Below are 21,108 nucleotides of genomic sequence, written 5' to 3'. Positions count from 1 at the left end.
AGTATCTTTAACAAATTAGTTTGATTGTAGTGTAGCTTGTTTTCTGTGTATAGTTTTATGCTCCAGAAGATGACCTTGACATAAAGGTCAAAACGTCGAATGTAGATTTTAGTTATATCAAACTAAAGTTTTTATTCAAACACGTTATTTGTCTCCATAATTTTCAAAAATGCATTCGGATCACCATGTAAGCTTAAAAGAAGGGATAAATTAACACAAATGATTGTGTGCAAATATTTCATGTTTAGATCATGAAATATTTGTTTAAAAATGATAGCCTTTACAGGTGATTGTCCCCTCATACTTTTTGAATGGCATTTTACACAAGCTGTATTAATAAACGTTTTTGTGTAAAATATGGCTTTTTTTTGGCTCGACGATGCGAGCCCTTTGTTAAAATTTCCATTGCTCACCACTGTTTACAGTTATATAGCACAGTTTTAAATTCTGGTGGAATTCCTTTGGAGGCTAACGCTTCCCTATGTTGATTGTATGAAACAATGTACGTAATTCATATCCGGAGCTACTTCCTTGACTATAGAAACAACCCCGATATGCCTGCCTGTAAGGGCGAGAGCTCCATCCTAACAGAAGCACATACATTTTTCCCACTGGATCCCTTGATGTATTATGTAATTATTGAGAGTGTGAAATATTTCTTCTCTAGTTGTTCAGGATGGCAAAGTTCTACAAAACAGAATATCATGAATGTTGTTATCATGCGCATATCTTACGCAGCATATTAACTGCGCATTTGTAACATCAGTAGTCTCGTCTATTTGTAATGTATAATAAGGGCTCTTCTTAACTCTTTCAATTAACTGAGATTCTACGTCACCTGCCACGTCATTAATTCTGCAACCGACAGTTTCATTTGAAAGAGGAATCAGATCAACCTCTTTTAGTAACTTGTTGCCAAACATAGTTTTTACCACATCTTTTATAGCTGGAAGTAGCAAATTTTCTCCGATAGAATGAGGTTTCGCTGTTTTTCCTATGGGCAAACTTAAGAGATAGTATGCTTCCAGTGCCTTGCTATTAATAGAACCCATAGCCGAAACTATACCTTTCCCATGATTTCATGTTCATAAGCGTCGCTGAAAAAATTCAATTGGCTTATTTTTCACATCACAATGTTTAGTTTCTAAATGTCGTCGGAGTTTCGCAGGTTTCATGCACCCGTTCAACAACACTTCATAACACCAAACACATTGAAGTTTCTGTTCACTTTCATCTCCACACCAAGTAAACCCGAATGGCAAATATGAGCTGTTATATTTCCTACTGTATTTTTTCCTTTGAACTGCTTGTTTCTTCTACTTTAATAGTATCAGATTTACTCGCCATTACAACATGTGCATCACAATTAGTGTTAGCATCACCTGTTTTATTTGCTCTTCTTTTCAAAGTCCTAGTTCTAAGCCACTTTTCCATTATTAAAAAACGTTTCCAAAAATATATAAATATATAAATACTGGGGTTAAGTCATGACTCACTTTGTTCAAGTATCACTTAGCACTTCTAAAGATATACTGAGCCTTGGTTGAAGGAGGGAAACATTCAATAATAAAAATCAATAAACAACAAGCAATTAGTTGAAATGTGGATAACACATGTTCACTTCAAATCTGACAAAATGGCAAGGGAAGGCAGAAGCAATAAAACTATATTGTTGTTCACTTCACCCCTCTTTTATTATTCGGCATTCAGTGGCAGAATGACCAATAATAAAAGAGGGGTGAAGTGAACAACAATGTGGTTAAGTTGTTGGAGAACCTTGTGAGAACTAGGATCCAGAGTTGGGTAGACAACAATGGTGTAATCTTTGATGGACAGCATGGATTTGCTAAAGGGAGGTCATATTTTAGTAATCTACTTACTTATTACAATAAAGTGACTGTTTCCTTGGACAGAGGAGAAGGATACGCAGTAATATACTTGGATTTTGCAAAAGCTTTTGATAGAGTACCTCAAGATAAGTTGACAGTCAAACTAGAGCAGTGGGGTTGGATATTAGATTAGTGCATTGGATTGGAGATTGGCTATCTGATAGGTATCAACAAGTTGTGTATAGGGGTGCGATATCCAGGAAAAGGAAAGTCACTAGTGGAGTGCCTCAGGGGTCTGTTTTAGGGCCATTGTTTGAACCTTGTTTGACAGGGTTCTTTATGGTTCGTCCCAACTTTGCATCATCTGCAAACAACTGGATATCTCCATCCAAATCTTTGCCAATATCATTAATATACTATTTAACTTGTATATTAATGATATTGGCAAAGATTTGGATGGAGATATCCAGTTGTTTGCAGATGATGCAAAGTTGGGACGAACCATAAAGAACCCTGTCAAACAAGGCAGGCATTAGATGGATGAGCAGTAGTATCAAGCTTGAACTACAAAAAAAGAAAATGTTATGGAGAATTTACAAGGAGAAGGGCGATCAGGACACCCATGAGCAGTACAAGGCTCAAGCTAGGAAGGTTACCAGCATAGTAAGAAAAGCTAAATCAGATTATGAGAAGACCTTAGCCAAAGAGATCAAGGGTAATCCCAAAGAGTTCTTCCGCTATGTGGCAAGTAAGAGGAAGAATGACTTCGGAAGGATAACCTTAGTGGGTGCTGATGGTATTGAGGTGACAAAATCAGATGTAATAGTCGAGTTACTGAGTGATCACTTCTCAAAAGTCTATCACCCAAGTGAGGATATCTCTATACCTATAGCAATACCTAATGTGAGAATTGAAGCTAAAGAATCAGAGGTATTAAATATATTGCGAAACTTAAATGCAAACACTGCGGTAGGCTTAGATGGAATATCAGCTCGGGTGTTGCGTGAATGTGCAAATGAATTGTCAACCCCTCTTACCTGGATATTTAATTTAAGTTTGAACTCTGGTATGGTCCCTAGGGAGTGGAAGTTAGGCAAAGTGGTTCCTTTGCATAAGGGTGGCTCTAAAACTGCAGTATTGAATTACAGACCAATCACCATCTCAGGAGTAGTGGTAAAAGTATTGGAAAAGTTGGTTAAAGACAAAATTCAAGAATGGGTGGATCAGGATATGATACTCTATAGAGGCCAACATGGTTTTGTTAAAGGTAGATCCTGCCTTAGCAATCTATTAACTATCCATAATAGAATAACATCAGAGTTGGACAAAGGAACTGGCTACACAGTGGTACTTCTGGATTTTGCTAAGGCTTTTGACAGGATACCCCATAGAACACTGTTACGCAAATTGGAGCAGATGGGAATGGATATTGGATTGGTGATATGGATGGGAGAATGGCTCAGGGAGAGATACCATAAGGTGGTGTATGGAGGAGCCAAGTCCAGAATGAGGCAGGTGACCAGTGGTGTGCCTCAGGGCTCTGTGCTTGGGCCAATGTTGTTTAATTTGTATATAAATGATATAGGAAATGGCTTAAAGGGAGATATTCAGTTGTTTGCTGATGATGCAAAGTTGTGTAGTGCAATAAAAAATCAAGCTGATGTTGAAAGTTTGCAGGAGGATTTAAATAAGCTGGTAAAATGGGCAAAAGAAAATGGATGTCAGTTCAATGTGGAAAAGTGTAAAGTCTTGCATTTTGGGATTAAAAGATTACCAGCTGTGTACTACATAGATGGAAAGGTACTCCAAGAGATTGATGAGGCTAGGGACTTAGGGGTATTGGTAGATAAGGAGATGAAGTTCAGAGGACACATTGCTGATGTGTCCAAGATTGCACATAGGATTACTTGGTTGTTGAGGAACACACTGACATCCAGAGATAAAGAGGTTATTATTCCCCTTTATAAAGCATTGATACTTCCACATTTGAATTACTGTGCTCAGATCTGGTCACCTGGATTCCTTGGAGATGAGGAGGCTGTGGAGAGGGTTCAGAGAAGAGTGACCAAGTTGGTGAGTGATATAAAAAATGCTCCCTACATTGATAGATTGAGAGCTTGTGGATTGCAGAGATTGGTTGATAGGCAAAGAAGAGGGGATATGATAGAAACATTCAAATTACTAAAAGGTTTTTATAGGATTGATGCAGGGGAAATGTTTCAGCTGTGTGATAGTGATGGAAGAACAAGAGGTCATCTCTGGAAATTAAAGAAGAGTGTGGTTAACAAAGGTGTCAGAACAAGGTTTTTTGCCTGGAGGGTGGTGAATGAGTGGAATTCATTGCCTGACTTTGTTGTGAGCTCTTCATCTATAAATGAATTCAAGAAGAGATATGACAGATATTGTTTTGCTAGTTTGGGTCTCCCGCGATGAGCCTACTGACTCCATGGAGATACCCGTAATAATAATAATAAAGAGTAGTGAAGATGTTGTGGCCTTGCAAGAAGACTTGAATAAATTGAGTGATTGGGCACGGAAATGGAGATGCGAGTTCAATATTACAAAATGTAAGGTTTTAAAATTTGGAAAACAAAGATGGGATGCAGAATTTATGCTTGGTGAGAATATATTGTTGGAGGTAGAAGAAATAAGAGATCTGGGGGTGATAGTGGATAAGGATCTAAAATTTAGGGGACACATTGCCAAAATTGTGAAGATAACACAAAGTCTTCTGGGAATAATGCGGAGGACACTGACGTTTAGAAGTAGGGAGATTCTTGTTCCGTTGTATAAGGCTTTGATTAGGCCACACATGGACAATTGTGCCCAGATTTGGTCACCGGGTTTTCAGAAGGATGAAGAGATGTTGGAAAGGGTCGAAAGGTGACTGACTAAGGTAGTTTCTAACCTCTGGAGCGTTGAGTATGAGGAAAGATTGAGAAGATGTAATTTGCAGAGTCTGGTGGAGAGGAGGAAGAGGGGAGATATGATAGAGACCTACAAGTTGGTAAGGGGTTGTTATAAGATCAATGGTGGAGAAGTTCTACAGAGAATAGTGGGAGATCAGGAGAGAACCACAGGTCATCCCTGGAAATTGTATAAAGAGGGTGTGAGCAGGGGAGTGAGAGGCAGGTTTTTTTCGTGCAAGTTGTGAATGATTGGAATGCCTTGCCTGAGAGTGTGGTGTCTGCAAGGAGTATGAGTGTGTTTAAGGTTCGGTATGAAGAGATGTGTGTGTGATAAAAGGACCTCTCAGATGAGTCTTTGACTCCATGAGGTCTTGGGGTAATAATAATTATAATAGTTTTATTACTTCCGGCTTTGAACATTCTGATGCTATTTGTTGGTTGTTTTTTTTTGTCTCCATTTGATTTCAATAATTTTTACTTATTCAATTTTAATTTGTTTTGTTTGGATAATTAAAAATATATTTATTTAATTAATTTAAGTCTACTGCAGACCACCTGTCCTATCATTGTGGACCACGGGTTGAGAAACACTGCAGTAAACCATAAGAATAATAAATTCTTGAGCTAGAAATTTTGTTGTATTTTCTCTTTATGAGGGATATTTGTGATGAGAGAGATGATGTCGAAGCTTAACATGTTTGTATCTGTCAGCTTTGTCTTTTATTCTTGCAAGAAATTCTATGTTTTTTTTTTTTTTTTTTTTATCAAAGCAGCTGAGTTGCTAGTAAGGGGGGGGTGGGGAGAAATCCAGACAGTAAGAATATGCAATCTTGAGATTTTATATGTGGGGCTGCCTATAGAATCCACAGTAGGTTTAAGTGGACAGTTGCTTTTATGTAGTTTTGGTGATCTATATATTCTAGGTCATCTTGCATGGCATGTTCTGAGTCTTTTGAGGGTTTCTTGATCTATGGATGTCATTTAATCCAATAATTTGTTGAGTGTTTTGATTTGACTTTTGTTTGGATCAACTTTAAGCTGGGGAGTATGTGTTGCGATCACAAAGAAGTAATTTCATTTTTCAATCATGTGATTTTGGGATCTAAGACAACTACAGTGGTATGCCCCTTGTCAACTTTAGTGATAATTATGTTACTATTGCATTTTAAGGTCTTCAGGACTATTGTTTCTGATGGTGAAATATTCAGTTCTAATGGTTGCATATCATACTTCACTTTGTTTTACTTGAAAACATTGTCTATTAACTTCATTACTAGATGGATGACTGATGTTCTTTTCAATATTGTGCATGAAATCTAAATAAGGAATTTGTTTAGGTAAAATCGTGAAGTTGTGGCCCTGTGCTAGTACATCTTCAGATGGCCAGATAAGTTAACCTATTTGGCCATAGGTAATTCAGTTGTATTTTTCTGTGATTGTTCTAGTGAGGTTGATTTAACAGGCAGTCCCACATATAAAATCTCAAGATTTCTGTCTATCCATCTCATTGGCCACTCAGCTTCAATTAAAAAAAAAAAAAAATCCACAGAATTTCTTGCAGCAATAAAAGATATAAAACTGGCACACATGTTGGTAAGCTTTGACATTGTCTCTCTCTCTCTCTCTCTCTCTCTCATCACAAATATTCCTCACAAAGAGATAGTAGAATTTCTAGCCCAGAAAGTTTCATTGGAAATAGTTGGCTTATTCAAATTTACAATTACATCCAATTACTTCATGTGGGAAGATAAAATTATTATTATTATTATTATCCAGGCCTCCATGAAGTCAAAAGACTCATCGTGGGAGGTCGTTTTTAGGAAACACAAAGTTTATCATATCACTTTGAACCCATTGACCGTTCCCACTCCAACCACTCTCTCAGGCAATGCATTCCAAGGTTCAACCACCCTCCATGCAAAGAAACCACACCTCACCCTCTTGCGCACAGCTTCCTTTCATAACTTTCTAGGGATGGCCCCTTGTCATCGCTCCTTCCCGCTGTTCCACCAAGTGAAAAAACTCTCCAATGTCTACCCAACTGCAATGGGCTCACTCTATCACCCAACTTAGCCAACTCTTATATTTAACATCTAGAAGAAAGAATCTCTCTTGACCCAAAACAAACAGTTTTGCTGTGGTACATTGATGACATTTTTGCAGTTTAGAATTGCACAGACCAGAACTCCACTGATTTCTACAAAAAATCAACACCCTACATCTTCATGTTAAGTTTTCACACAAGAAAAAAGATCATCAGAAAATATTCTAGATGTACACATCCAATGTAAGCAATATGGATTCATTTTCACTTCTGTCTTCCAACCAAAAACCAACCTTTACAGATCGTTATATATCCTTCTCAAAAATATAGCATCATAAAATTTCTAATATCAATAATACACAAGATTTGTTCTAGCTAAGAATCTCTAAAACAAAAACTGGAAACTATCTAAGAAACAGCCTTACTAAATGGCTGTAATCCAAGAATAACACAAAAAATATTTAACAACTCTCCTATACAGCAACCAACAAAAAGTCCACAGGTCTCCTATACCATATATTTAAAGGAATCTCTGAATGGATGGTAAAAATTATAAAAAAAAAAGTATGAATGCATCACTACCTATAAACCCATCAACAAAATTCATAGCCTGCTACCTTCTCCAAAAGACACACACTCTTACTACTGATGCTAGCATGTATACAAAGTACCATGTTTGTGCAACTTGTCTTACTATGGACAAACAGGAAGATCTCAAGAAACATATCTCTGAACATTACGACCACATCCTGCTTATCAAACCTCACAGATCCGGCATGGTGCAACATGGAATTGAAAACACTAGCCATATGATCCAATGGGGGGAAAACACCAAGATGCTACATAGATCCATATATAAATATGAGCATTTATACAAATAGTGTTAAAGTCCTACTTCATTGACCTAATTTCAATCATAACGGCTTTACTATTCCAAAAAATGTGGGAAATTGTTATCTTCAACTATATTAAATAAATTTGTAATCTCTTGTAATTTATTTATAACTCATCTATTTTAATTTATTTTCTGCCCAATAGTTTTAACCCATGAACACATGGCTATACATAATGGGATTCCATTTAGCACATGCACTCTGTTTCCTTATTGAAATTCCTTGTTGTTCACTGTTTGCACTGATGATATCTTGCAATATGAATGACAAAATATCTCATAATAAATTTAATTTGTACTGAATTGAATGATATTTGGGGACTATAGAATCACATGCTGTACATGAAATTCTATAGTCCCCAAATATCATTCAATAACAGATTATTTAATCCAACTGGCAACATCCACTCTAGATGCCTTATCTATAGTGGATGATAAAACACAAGCATTTCACATCCCCTTTTTATCCAACCAGATCTGAGTGCAAATGGAACCACTTTCCCAACTGTATACCCAAGAGGAGGATGTTCAATTTTAACAACTTCCTTCAGGTGTGAGTAATCCTGTATGTTGATGAGTTTACCAGCTTCTGTCATTCATGCAAAGTGAAGATCACAGAAAAACAGCAGCAGCAACAAGCCATTTACCATCTTTCAAACTGAGTGCTTTCAAATGGGTTTTGTTTTCACCACAGAAGATGCATCATGAATCTTTGCTGCAGACATCATCTTCACCCATCTAGAACTAAAACTGCAAGAAACTTTAATACCAATCTCAACCAAATCCAAGTTTTTGTGGCCGAAATTTGACAAAAGACTTGCTTTTCTACCTAATATAGGCCATTTGTGTGATAAACATCTTAAAACAATGAACAGCTATGCCCTTGACTTACCTATCAGGGTGCTGACAGATGTTCATTGCTTCATTTGTTTGTCTATTGTGCACGTATTACATCAACTCGAGTATGTGTCACATGTCTATGGTTCTGGCAAAGACAGTATGCTACTAAAACTATGGTTGGATCCTCTCCACCATCTAGTAATAAGAATTGTAACAGGAATATTTTGAAAATTACATTTCCTAGCCTTTATGCCAAAGGAAATGAAACCACCTTTGTTACTTTGATGTTAACAACTGTTTCCTATTATCCATGACTGGAATAAAATCCTTGTCCCCAGGCCATTCCATGTGGCCAATTATTTTTTGTCCATGGTGGGGGAATTTGTAAAATAATCATCAAACTGCCATAGGTTCCTTTTGGCTTGCAAATAAAAAGCATCTTTAAAATACATCAAAGCAGACAACATTGCATGGAGTCCACAAAATTCACTACCTCCATTATACTCTTGAATATCACTCTGCAGCCTTTCTTTGTGCATGTTACCCAGACATTCTACCCCCCTCCCCACTATATATCTCCAGAGAATGAAGAAATGATATGATTGAGACCTTTTTAACTATTTATTTATTCGTATGGAGTTCCCTCCCTTTTCTTCCCTGTCCCTATTGGGGTGAGTTGGGACCCTCATGGGGGTTAAGTATTTATGGCTGTAGATCCATGTGTGTTCAAGGGGCCGGTTTGCCTGCTTGTGGGATGAAAAACCCTAGATAATCTGGAGGGGGGAGGACCTGCTGTCCACGCCCAAGACCAGCTAACTTGGCTGTGGCTGAGGAAGATCCTTAAGCTCCACATGTCGGCAACGGGGAATCAAACCTAGGACACTCCTTCCCCAGACATATGATTGTGAAGCGCAAAGCCAGTAGGCTAACTGTGCAGAGAGGCAGTTATAGGATTAACGCTAGAAAATCTTTCATATGATAGAGGGGAAAGAGCAGTGACAAGGGCCAGCCTTGGTACTTGAAAATGGAAGTGGTCAGACAAATTATGATAAGCAGGTTTTTTGCATGGATAGTGCAAAAAACCTGCTTATCATATGGTGAGTACATAAACAGTGAAAGAGTATGTGGAATCGGTTGTGTGACATGGGCTTCCCACAGTGAGTCCTGTGACTCCATGGAGATTTTAAACAACAACAGTAATAGTAATTGTCTTTTATTTCTGATGCTTCTGGTATTAGTAAATAAGCATATTAATTTGCAATTAGGTTTATAACCAGTCCTATCCATGCCACCTGTTAGCCCCTTCTTACCCCATATATCTCATCAGATTCAACTTCTTCACTAATATCCCATTCCTTGCCCTTTTACGTTTAGTGATACATTGCAGTCCAACAAAATATCTCACTTTGTAAAGACTCGTGACCAGCTGCCTGCATCATGATATTCATGCCGTATGCACCAAATTCTCACTATCAGTTGCTTTAAAATTTCGAGATAACAGTCACCATTGACTGTTTGACCAGGCGGAACGAATTCTTTGTGGATAATGCCCTGTCATAAAAACAAATCAGCATTGTCTTTACTTTTGACTTCTCCAAGCAACTTTTTTTTTGGATGCCACTTTTCTGGTGGTCTTCACTCAGCACTCTAGGGCTTTGTTTTGGGCTCATACTCAAAACACCACATTTCGTCACCAGTAACGATCGTTTCAAAGAAGTTTGAGTCCTTATGAGCAGTTTTAATGAGGTCCTTGCAGTGTTCAATTCGATACATTTTTTGGTCTTCGGTGAACTTGTGGGGAACAAATCGCGAATTCAATTTACAAAGGCACAAACTCTCAGTCAAAATGTTGTGCACAGTTGATTTTGGAATCCCAAATTCATCTTCGATCAATCTCATGGATGATTTTGGTTTTCTTTGAAATCACACACTTTTTGGATGTTAACTTCGCTCAGTCGAGTTTTTGGATGGCCCGGATTTTCGTCATCCTGAAGCATCTCACGACCACTTCGAATTCGCTTAAATCACTTGTAAACCTGAGTATGGGATAAGCATTCATCACTGTATGCTTTTCGAAGCATTTGATGCGTTTTGGTAAAACTTTTACCAAGTTTAACATAAGTCAATTGCAGCTCTCTGTTTGAAACTCATTTTCTGACCATTCATCAAAACACACTGTCACTATAACTCGGCTTCTAATGATACAAATGTCATAAACAGTCGACACAACACTAATGAAGGTTGCCGTTTTAGACAATAAAAAGATACAACAGGTAGCGCCACTAGTTTCTTCTATTTTCAAAAAGTTTGGTTTTTTTTTGGACAGAGGGTGTATTTATTCATGGACTAATATAGTATTTTTAATTGATGGAACTTGAGTCATCTTATTAACTGAATTTAATAGACTATTAACCTCATTCAAGAATTCTTCAAATTTCAAGTATTTTCTAATTTATTCAGTGGAAGATACTGCATCTGTTGTTCCTGAGATAGCAGTTGAAGACAGAGTGATGACTGTGAGAGTTGGAGATAGAGCAGAGCTTAGGTGTTTTGTAAGAGGTAGGTTGTAATGTTCTCATTACATTACTAAATTTCCTGGTTTTATACCTGTAGTATTTATTACATTCTTATACTAGACACAGCATTTTTATGACAGCTATATCTCCTAATCATAATTTCATTTTACTTAGTAATTTTAAAATTATACGAAACCACGTTATATGACAACTTTTTGCTTTTAACAGTAGTTGAAATGTGCAGTAGTAACATAACTAATTATTAGAAATAATTTAATATAAATACGCTGATAATGATGGACCACCAAGGAACTCCAGAAAAGATGAGTGATTTTGAGTAATAATCATTAATAAATATTTCTTGAATTTTTGTAATGTATTATTTATTCTTGAGAATGAAGTGTGTCTGGGTGATTTATTAAATTGTTACTTTTCTTAATTATTAAACAGAACACAATGGCAGTACTCATGAGGTCAACCACATGGGTGACTAGGCGAGCGCTGCAAAAATCAGGTGGCAGTAACGAAATAGACTTTTCAAAATTGATTTGATGTCATGAGTGTAATACGTATGCATGACGGAGTTTAGGGATGTCTTTGTGGAGAAAATGGATGGAAGACGAGGGAAGGTATGAATTTGTAGGAAGTGCAATATATTATTAGACCATGAGCTAATAAATGTGAAACGGATTGAAAAGATAAAAGATGGTGTAAATGAAAGAAATGGAAATAAATACTGGTGAAACTGAGGGAGTGAAAGAATACAAGAATGTAGAAGTTAGTGATAAGGGAGGTGAAAGAAAGTATGAATGAAGAAATGGAAGTAAGGTGCAGCAGAATGTGAGGTTGTAAGGCCACGGGTGATAGAGTGAAATTGTCAGACAAGATTTGATGAAACATTGTTGAAAATGAAAAATGTAATGGGGAATATGTGGAGTGATACGAGACGTTTAGTGGAAACTAATGAAAGTGTTCAAAAGAATAGAATGAAAGAAAAAAGGATAAAACAGGTTATTCTTCCAAGTGACTCCAGGATTGCAGTGAATAGAGATTTCATAGATAGATAATTAAATAATGAGAGAATCCATAAGGTCTGCTATCCACGAGGGAGAATGAACAGGCTTTGAGGCATTAGATGTGAGGAGGAAATGAGCAAGAGAACTAGTGGTGGTCGTGGGGGCAAATAATTTAAGTGGATATAAGGACTATGTAAGGGTGATATGGTATGGGAAAAATTCAACAGTACTATTTGAATTAAAATAATTGACTTCAAGAGGGGAAAGCCTCCAAAATCCAATGTTTATTCTGTAGTCAGACTCTGTTTTTAACAAGACATTTAATAAAATAAGCCTTCTTAGATTTACTGTATTAGAAGAGATTCCACAGAAGATAAAATCAAACCCACCTTACAACTTATCCTCCATCTGTGTAGTGCATATGGTCGAATCCAAACTAAATGTCCCAAATTGAAGAGAATACAAACAAATTGAAGAGAGAGGGAATGAGAAGGATGCGAAGGAGGAACCGGGATGGTTCCTCCCTCGCATCCTTCACAGCAGGGATGGCCTCTTGTGGGAATGGATGCTTGGGGGAGGGGGGAAAGACATCAGATAATAATGCTGAGTCCAGTAGAGTCTGGAGGGAATAATGATAGGTATAGAAACTGTGACATTTTTATGCTTTATGCTAATGCCAGGAGTATCCAGAATAAAGGAGATGAATGTAATTGGTGGTGCTGATAGCATCAGCCTGTCCGAAGATTATTGGGATCTCTGAGACATGGTTCACAGACGATGATACAATAACAGGCATAGAAGTAGCAGAGTACAGCATTTTTTGGTAGGATAGGAAGGGAAAACATGGTGGTGGAGTACTGTTTATGATAAGTGATGCCTTATGTCCTCTAAGAGTGAGGGCTTTGGAAGACAGTGACACTAATGGTTTTTGAAAGCATATGGTGTGAGATAGAGGTGGGAAAAACAGAATATTTAGTGGAATTTTGCTATAAGACAAGGAGCACACAAGGTGAGGAGTGGGAGATTTTTTAGGCAGTTGAGCTTGGCAAGTGCAAGAAGAATGATTGTTATTAGAGAATTTAACTACAGCAGTATAAACTGGGAAAAGAAAAATGCACATAGTAATAAGGGAATGGAATTTCTAGAATACTTGAGGGACAAATGTCTTAGGCAACATGTAATAGAGGAAACAAGAGGTTCAAGTTTTGGATTTGTTCATAGCATCAGAAAAACTGATTATAATTGAGATGGCATCTCTTCCTCCAGTTGAAAAGACTGACCATGTGGTTTTGACTTGGAAGATGAATAGACATGCAAGAGTATCAAAGAGAAGGAAATATATGTGGAATTATAAGGCAGGTTATTATAATAGTCTTAGATATCAACTTGGGACAGTTCCATGGAGGGAGGAATTGGAAAGGTGAGATATCATTAGTGCTTGGGAAATTGTAAAGGAATATTTGTTAGCAGCAATAGTAAGCTGTATTTCCACGAGTTAAGAAGAGTACACAATTTGGTGTAAATTGGATGACAAACAATATTAAACAGGAACTGCATGTGAAAAAGAGGCTATGGAAGAGATATAAGGAGACATGTGAAGAGCAGATGCATGAAGAAAATAAGACTCAGGCCAGGAGAATGACTAGTATGGTAAGGAAGGCAAAACTGAATTTTATGAGAAGAGATTGGCCCTATGATCCAAAGAAAATCCTAGGGAATTTTCTAGCTATGTAGCCAGTAGGAGGAGAAATGATTGTAGAAGAATGACACTGTGGGATAAAAATGGGAATAGAGTGACTGATGCAGAGGACATATTGGAGTTGTTCAATGAACACTTTACTGGAGTATTTCATCCTGGAGAAGAAGGTTTTAATACTAGAGGGACAAGTTCGAGGTTTAGAGGTGCGTGAGGAAAGTGTGTTCCTAATACTGAGTACTCTGGATGCCAGTAAAGCTGTGGGACTGGTGGTATTTAGCCATGGGTGTTGAGAGAAGTGCTAAAGAATTGACAGCTCCATTGACTTGGCTTTTCAATGAAAGTCTGGCTATGGGAAAGGTACCCAAGGAATAGAAAAGGAAGGTAAGATAGTGCCATTGCATAAGGGGGGGGGGTCTAGCAGACTGGAAGTGTCTAGTCACAGGTCAGTTTGTGTTTCATCAGTAGTTAAAGTCTTGGAGAAATTAGTGAGGGACCATGTACAGCTTTGAGCAGATGAGGGTAATGTTATCTGTGAGAGTCAACATGGATTTGTTAAGGGGCACTCTTGCTTTAGTAATATGATTGCCTTTTATAATAGTCACAAGAGCGGTTGAGGAGGGAAAGGCATATACTGCCATTTTTTTTGGATTTTGCAAAGGCATTTTACAAGGTGCCACATGATGAGCTGATATTTAAGTTGCAGCACATGGGTTTAGATGTCGGCTTTGTCAACTGAATTCAGGATTGGCTGTCTGATAATTATCAGAGAGTTGTGTATGGTGGAGCAATATCAAAGAGGCAGAAGGTTATAAGTGGGATCCCACAGGGCTCAGTACCGGGACCTGTATTGTTTAACCTTTATATCAATGACATTGTTAATGGATTGCAGAGGGATATTCAATTGTTTGCAGATGATGCAAAGCTGGGAAGGGTTATTAGTAATAGTGCAGATGTGGCAGCTCTGCAAGAGGATTTGAATAAACTAGACAGATGGGAAAATGAATGGGGTTGTCGGTTTAATGCAGCAAAATGTAAAGTCTTGAAGTTTGGGATACATAGATTGGAGGAGCTATACTGGAGGAAGTAGGGGAGATGAGATCTGGGGGAGATGATTGATAAAAAAAAAAAAAAAAAACTGAAATTCGGGGAGCATATTGCCAAGGTGGCGAAGGTAACCCACAGGATTGCTGCAATACGAAAGACGCTAACCTGCAGAGATAAAAAAGTTATCATGCCATTGTATAAGACTGATCAGACCACACTTAGACTATTGTTCTCAAATTTGGTCCCCAGGATTTGAAGTGGATAAGTTAACTGTGGAAAGGGTACAGAGGCAGATAACAAAGATGGTTTCAGGACTGTACAATGTTGGTTATGAGGATCGGCCGAGGGAAGGTAACCCACAGGATTGCTGCAATACGAAAGACGCTAACCTGCAGAGATAAAAAAGTTATCATGCCATTGTATAAGACTGATCAGACCACACTTAGACTATTGTTCTCAAATTTGGTCCCCAGGATTTGAAGTGGATAAGTTAACTGTGGAAAGGGTACAGAGGCAGATAACAAAGATGGTTTCAGGACTGTACAATGTTGGTTATGAGGATCGGCCGAGGGATTGTAGACTGCAGAGTTTGGTAGATAGAAGGAGAGGTGATATGATTGAGACTTTTAAACTGTTGAGAGGCAGTTACCGGGTTGACACTGGGGAGTTCTTTCACTTGGTTGAACAGTGGTAAGGATGATAAGGGGCCAACCCTGGAAGTTACGAAAGGAAACTGAGCAAGAGGGTGAGGAGTAGTTTCACATGGAGGGTGGTTGAACCATGGAATGCATTTCCTGATAGTGGTGAGAGCAGTCAGTGAATTCAAGGAGTGGTATGATACTTTGTGTTTCCTAGGAAGGACCTCCCACGATAAGTCTTTTGACTCCATGGAGGCCTGAATGATAATAATTTATTCAATTATGTTTATATTATAAATAAAACAGAAATTTAGAGGAAAACATTAATTTGTTTCCAATATGTGAAGGAGTAATAAAGAATTTTTCTGAGAGCCAAGAATTTGAGAGAATCAAGGGCAAATTATTATCACTACCATTCAGATTCTAATTCAACTTAGTGATAAAGAAAACACTTATTTATTTCCAATTAGTGCACCGAGTATTTTCTAAAATCCAAGAAAATGATCTGAAGATTCATTTGGGAGGCCTTCACTAACCATTTTTAACATAATACCTATCATACTTCTTGTTAAACTCATTAATCAATGCACTCAAACACTTCATGCAATCCATTTTAGTCATTCACCACTCTCTAATTAAAAAAACAAAAAAAAAATGTATTGCTCATTTTTTCTAACCACATTCATACACAACTTCCAGGAATAATTCCTAGTTTTTTCCCTGTTAACCATCCATTGCAAAATTTCTTTTGTATCAATGTTATATCATTCATTTAATACTTTATAAGTTTCTGTTATTTCTCTTCCTCTCTGCTGCAAACTTTACAATTCACAAACACCTTCAATCTATTCACACAGGGAACATTCCACAGACATGCTACCATCATGGCCTCTGGATCCTCTTCACCACTTCGTCCCTCAAGAAATCCAAGAGACCAAATCTGTACAGAATAGTCAACATGCGACTATATTGTAGCCTAAGAAAGAGGGATAATAACTTACCTATCTCTACTTGTCAATATGCATTTAAACATGCACATAATCCTTTGAACTATTTTGATAACTTCTGCAATATTCTCTCTAAACTCTGTCTTGCCATCAACCCTACATCCCTTGCATCACTGATTTCCTGTAATCCAGTATCATCAATGTAATACACAGCACCTCTAGCTGTAGAGGCCTTGCAGGATGAATTAAACAAATTGGTGGTATGGACAAAGGATAATGATTGTCAGTTTGATGAGGCAAAATGTAAGTTATGCACTCTTCAAATGAAATGCTTATGTGCTGTGTATTACATTGATTATAATTATTTTAATTAAGTTGTACTGTTGAATTTTTACCATAACATCATGGAGGAAAACAATGTTTACTATGTCATGCATTTGGTTGATTTCATTACTGTAACCAGAAGATATACTGATCTGATCATCATGGTGCAATTACTGTTATTAAATAGCTAATAACAACAACTTGTCTAAAACTTTCTTAATTTTTAATTTTAGGAACAGACAGAGATATTTATCTAAAATGGATTCGTTCAGATGGAGGACCTATGCCTTCTGATCACAGACTAGCAAATGGGGTATTGTATATTAATGATGTTAAACCAGAAGATTCTGGAGAGTATTCATGTCTTGGTATCGTAGAAGGCGATATTATTTTGTTTACAGAACGTGCAAGATTAGCTGTTGTTGGTAATTTTTTTGCATTCATTTTAAATATTACATTTTTACCAAGTTAACTTATACAGTATAACATATAATTCTTATTAGTTACTTTTCCCACATAACTAATTCTTATTAATTTTTTCTTCACCCACTTGGATGAATAACCAATAATGAAATACCATTGAATTTTTAGTTTTGTAAAGAGGAAATGAGCTAATGGTTTGGGAGAAGGGTATTGTAAATTTATTAAGTGTAGTCATTATTAATTTTACCTTTTTGTGCAGTTTTATAATTAAATCTTTTCTTTTTTTGATATATTGGAAATCAATTTGTGTGTTACATATTTTTGTATTTTTGATTGTAACGATGGGGCTGTATGTTTTGTGTAGTTATTTATTCAGGGCTGAATGACTGAAAAGCACTATTCCTGTGGCAAGTAATATTTGCTGTTGATCTCTCTATAGCAAACACTGCTGGAATAAGCTTGCTTACCATACCAAACTAACCAAAAAGTCCAAACTCCTCCTACAAGTTTATTATATTAAGATTTGCCTGTATTTGGACACGGAATAATTTTATTATTATTAAGCAGAAATTTCCATGGAGTCTGGAAACTCATCATGGGAGGCCCATACTAACTTTTATACACAAACCTATCATACCTCTCCTTAAGATGATTCACTCAGTTAATTTTAACAACTCATCCCACTCATTTACTACTCTTCACACAAAGAATCTAGTCTGCACATCCATACTAACCACACACTTACATAATTTCCATGAATGATTCCTAGTTTTCTCTAAATTTGTCAAGTATTGAAAAATTTCTTTAGTTGACATCAATCTTATAAAATTCCTTTAATAAGTTTCTATCATGTTTCCTCTTTTCTTCTTATTTACAAACCTTCAACACCAGCTTGGTCACTCATCTTTGAATCCTCTCAAATCCTGATCCTCAAGAAACCCAGGTGACTAAATCTGCACAACAGTGCATAGATTTGGTCACCTGGATCAAAATGCTGCTGAATCATAGCCTTATAAAGAGGGATAAAAACTCCTCTGTTTTCACTTGTTAGCATGTTTTTCAACATCCAAGTAATCCTTTTAACTATGTTCTCAACATTTGCAATATACCCTCTGAACTTCAACTCTGTTCACCATTGTCCCCAAGTCCTTAACCTCATCAATTTCTTGCAATCCAATACAATCAATGTGATACACAGTAACCTTTTCAATTCAAAGTGCATAAACTTTGGGTTGAAAAGTTTCCAACATTAAATTTACATTATTTTCCTTTGCCCATAATGCCAATTTATTTAAATCATCTGGCAGGATATCTACATCAGGTATATCAACTACTGCCCTGCCCAGTTTCACTTCAGCAAACAACTGAATATCTCCCCCTTAAACCCTTCCCTATATCATTGATATACAAATTAAAAGGTAGTAGTCCTAGTACAGAAACCTGAGGTATTCCACAAGTAACCCTCATTCTCCTACATTCCATTCCACAATATACTACTCCCTAATGTCTGTCTGTCAACCACCCTCAATGCTACCAGCTTTATATCCATTCCCATTTGTTCCAACTTTTGTAATAATTTTTTCATGTGGTATTCTGTCAAATTTTAGTAACTGATTTAAGTATTTGAAGCAATGTTAGAGTCTGCTAAATTAAATAAATAAATATATATTACATATATTTCATTGGAGACTGATCTTTTATACACCTGGCTTATCGTTTTTATTTCAAACTCAAAAATATAAAGTAAAATTGTGGTGTTAATCTATGACCTTGCAAATCACAAATGTTGAAGTCCTTTGCAGGGTAGACATATTGTTCTACATATTATTAAAAGAACATGAACTCTAAAAAAGAATTTTTTTTTTATGTGATGTCACTCTTTCAACTCTTTATTTTCCTCATTAACATATAGCAATCAAGAATATCATGATACTTGTATATAGAATTCTGAGACTATGTTATAATGGCATTATTATAAAATAGGATCTCTATATGGAGTCTGACTCATCATGAGACCCACTAACCATTTTGCATCATTTTGCCAAGCACTAACCATTATACTACTCTTTGAACTAATTTGCTGACAAAGTACTCATGACTGCCTCTCACAACCCATTCCACTCATTCATCACTGTCCAAGCAAAAAAATCTTGTCCTTACAACTCTGCTAACCACACTCTTACTTAATTTTCCAGGTCAAGGGGATAACCAAATATGGTTGACTATGCCCTTGACCTGCTTATTTAATGAAAGTCTGTGTTAGAAGTCTCCAACTATAAATCAGTCTGCATAATTGCAGTTGTGGTCAAGGTGCTGGAGATATTGGTAAGGAATAGAATAGGATTAGGTTGATGGACATAGCATTCTTCATGATGGTCTGCATGGATTTGTAAAGGATAGGTCCTGTTTCAGTAATTTACTTGCATTTCATAAGGTAACAAGTGTGTTAGATAAGAGAGAATCATATACAGTGATATTCTTAGACTTCACAAAAGTGTTTAATAGATTACCACATGATAAGTTGGTGAACAAGCTGCAGAGGATGGGAATAGATAGTATATTGGTTTGATGAATCAGAGATTGGCTCTCTGAACAATACCAGCAGGTTGTGTATGATGGAGTATGATGTCTCAAAAAAGGAGGATAATCATTGGTGTGTCAATGTTCATTTTCCCCTGATCCCCCACCATTTTCTGTAAACCTCTCCAACATTGATCCTATAACAACCCCTTACTAACTTGTAGGTCTATTGTATCTCCTCCTCCTCTTCCTCCTATCTGCTAAACTCTGTAAATTGCATATTGTCAACCTTTCCTCATATTCAACATTCCAAACATCAGAAACTACCATAGTCAGCTACCTCTGGACCCTTTCCAACATCTCTTCATCCTTTTGAAAACCAGGTGACCAAATCTGTGCACAGTAGTCCATGTGTGGCTTAATCAGAGCCCTATACAATGGAACAAGAATCTCCTTATTTCTACAAGTCAGTGTCCTCCTCATCATTCCCAGAATACTTTGTATTGTCCTCACAATTTTGGCAATGGGTCCTCTAAATTTCAGATCCTTATCCACTATCACCCCAAGATCTCTTATTTCCTCAACATCCAACAATACATCCTCCACAAAGCACAAATTCTACATCCAATCTTTGTTTCCCAAATTTTAAACCTTACATTTTGCAACAGTGAACTATCATCCCCATTCCTGTGCCCATTCACTCAATTTATTCAAGTCTTCTTGTAAGGCCAAACATCTTCTCTACTCTTCATAGTTCATCCTAACTTTGCATCATCTGCAAACAACTGAATATCTCCATCCAAATCTTTCCAAATATCATTAGCATACAGGTTAAACAGCAATGGTCCTAAAACAGACCCCTGAGCCATCCACTAGTGACTTTCCTTTTCCTGGATATCGCTGACCCATACACAACTTGCTGATATCTATCAGATAGCAGTCTCCGATCCAATGCACTAATCTAATATCCAATCCCATCTGCTCTAGTTTGACTATCAACTTATCATGTGGTAATATATCAAAAGCAAAATCTAAGTATACTACTGTGTATCCCTCTCCTCTGTCCAAGGAAGCCATCACCTTATTGTAATAAGTAATTAGATTACTAAAACATGACCTCCCTTTAGCAAATTCATGCTGTCCATCAAAGATAATACTATTGTTGTCGCCCCAATTCTGGATACAAGTTTTCACACCAGCTTCTCCAACAACTTAACCACAAGACCTGACACACAGGCCTATAATTTGATGCTTGAGTTCTATCACCTCCCTTATGAAGCATCACAATCTTGCCCTCCTTCCACTCCTTTGGAACTCAACTTAGTGCAAGACTCATATTAAAAAATATATATATCAGAGCAGATGTCAACTCCCTGGCACATTCTTTCAGAATACATGAAGTTTGCTCAATTCTTCTTACACCTCTTGCTCACTTACAGTCAGTCTCTCCTCTCCATCATCAACTGC

General features: G+C 37.0%; 1 protein-coding gene across 6 annotated transcripts in view; it reads left to right on the top strand.

The window, feature by feature from the left end:
* The window catches only part of LOC150109418 (basement membrane-specific heparan sulfate proteoglycan core protein-like), a 1,783,738-nt gene that overhangs the window by 1,416,451 nt on the left and 346,179 nt on the right, over positions 1-21,108 (top strand). For all 6 annotated transcript variants that reach the window (XM_090413063.1, XM_090413041.1, XM_090413033.1 and 3 more), the window contains 2 exons: positions 10,975-11,073; positions 16,932-17,123. In XM_090413063.1, coding sequence (XP_090269189.1) covers positions 10,975-11,073; positions 16,932-17,123 — 291 coding nt within the window. The remainder of the gene's footprint in view (positions 1-10,974; positions 11,074-16,931; positions 17,124-21,108) is intronic.

Source organism: Typopeltis vanoorti, chromosome 2, assembly GCF_054136105.1.
Source record: "Typopeltis vanoorti isolate ZY-2024b chromosome 2, IOZ_Tvanoo_1.0, whole genome shotgun sequence".
Lineage (NCBI taxonomy): Eukaryota > Metazoa > Arthropoda > Arachnida > Uropygi > Thelyphonidae > Typopeltis > Typopeltis vanoorti.
The sequence above is the reverse complement of the archived record's forward strand: the minus strand, read 5'-3'. Positions and strand labels throughout refer to the sequence as shown.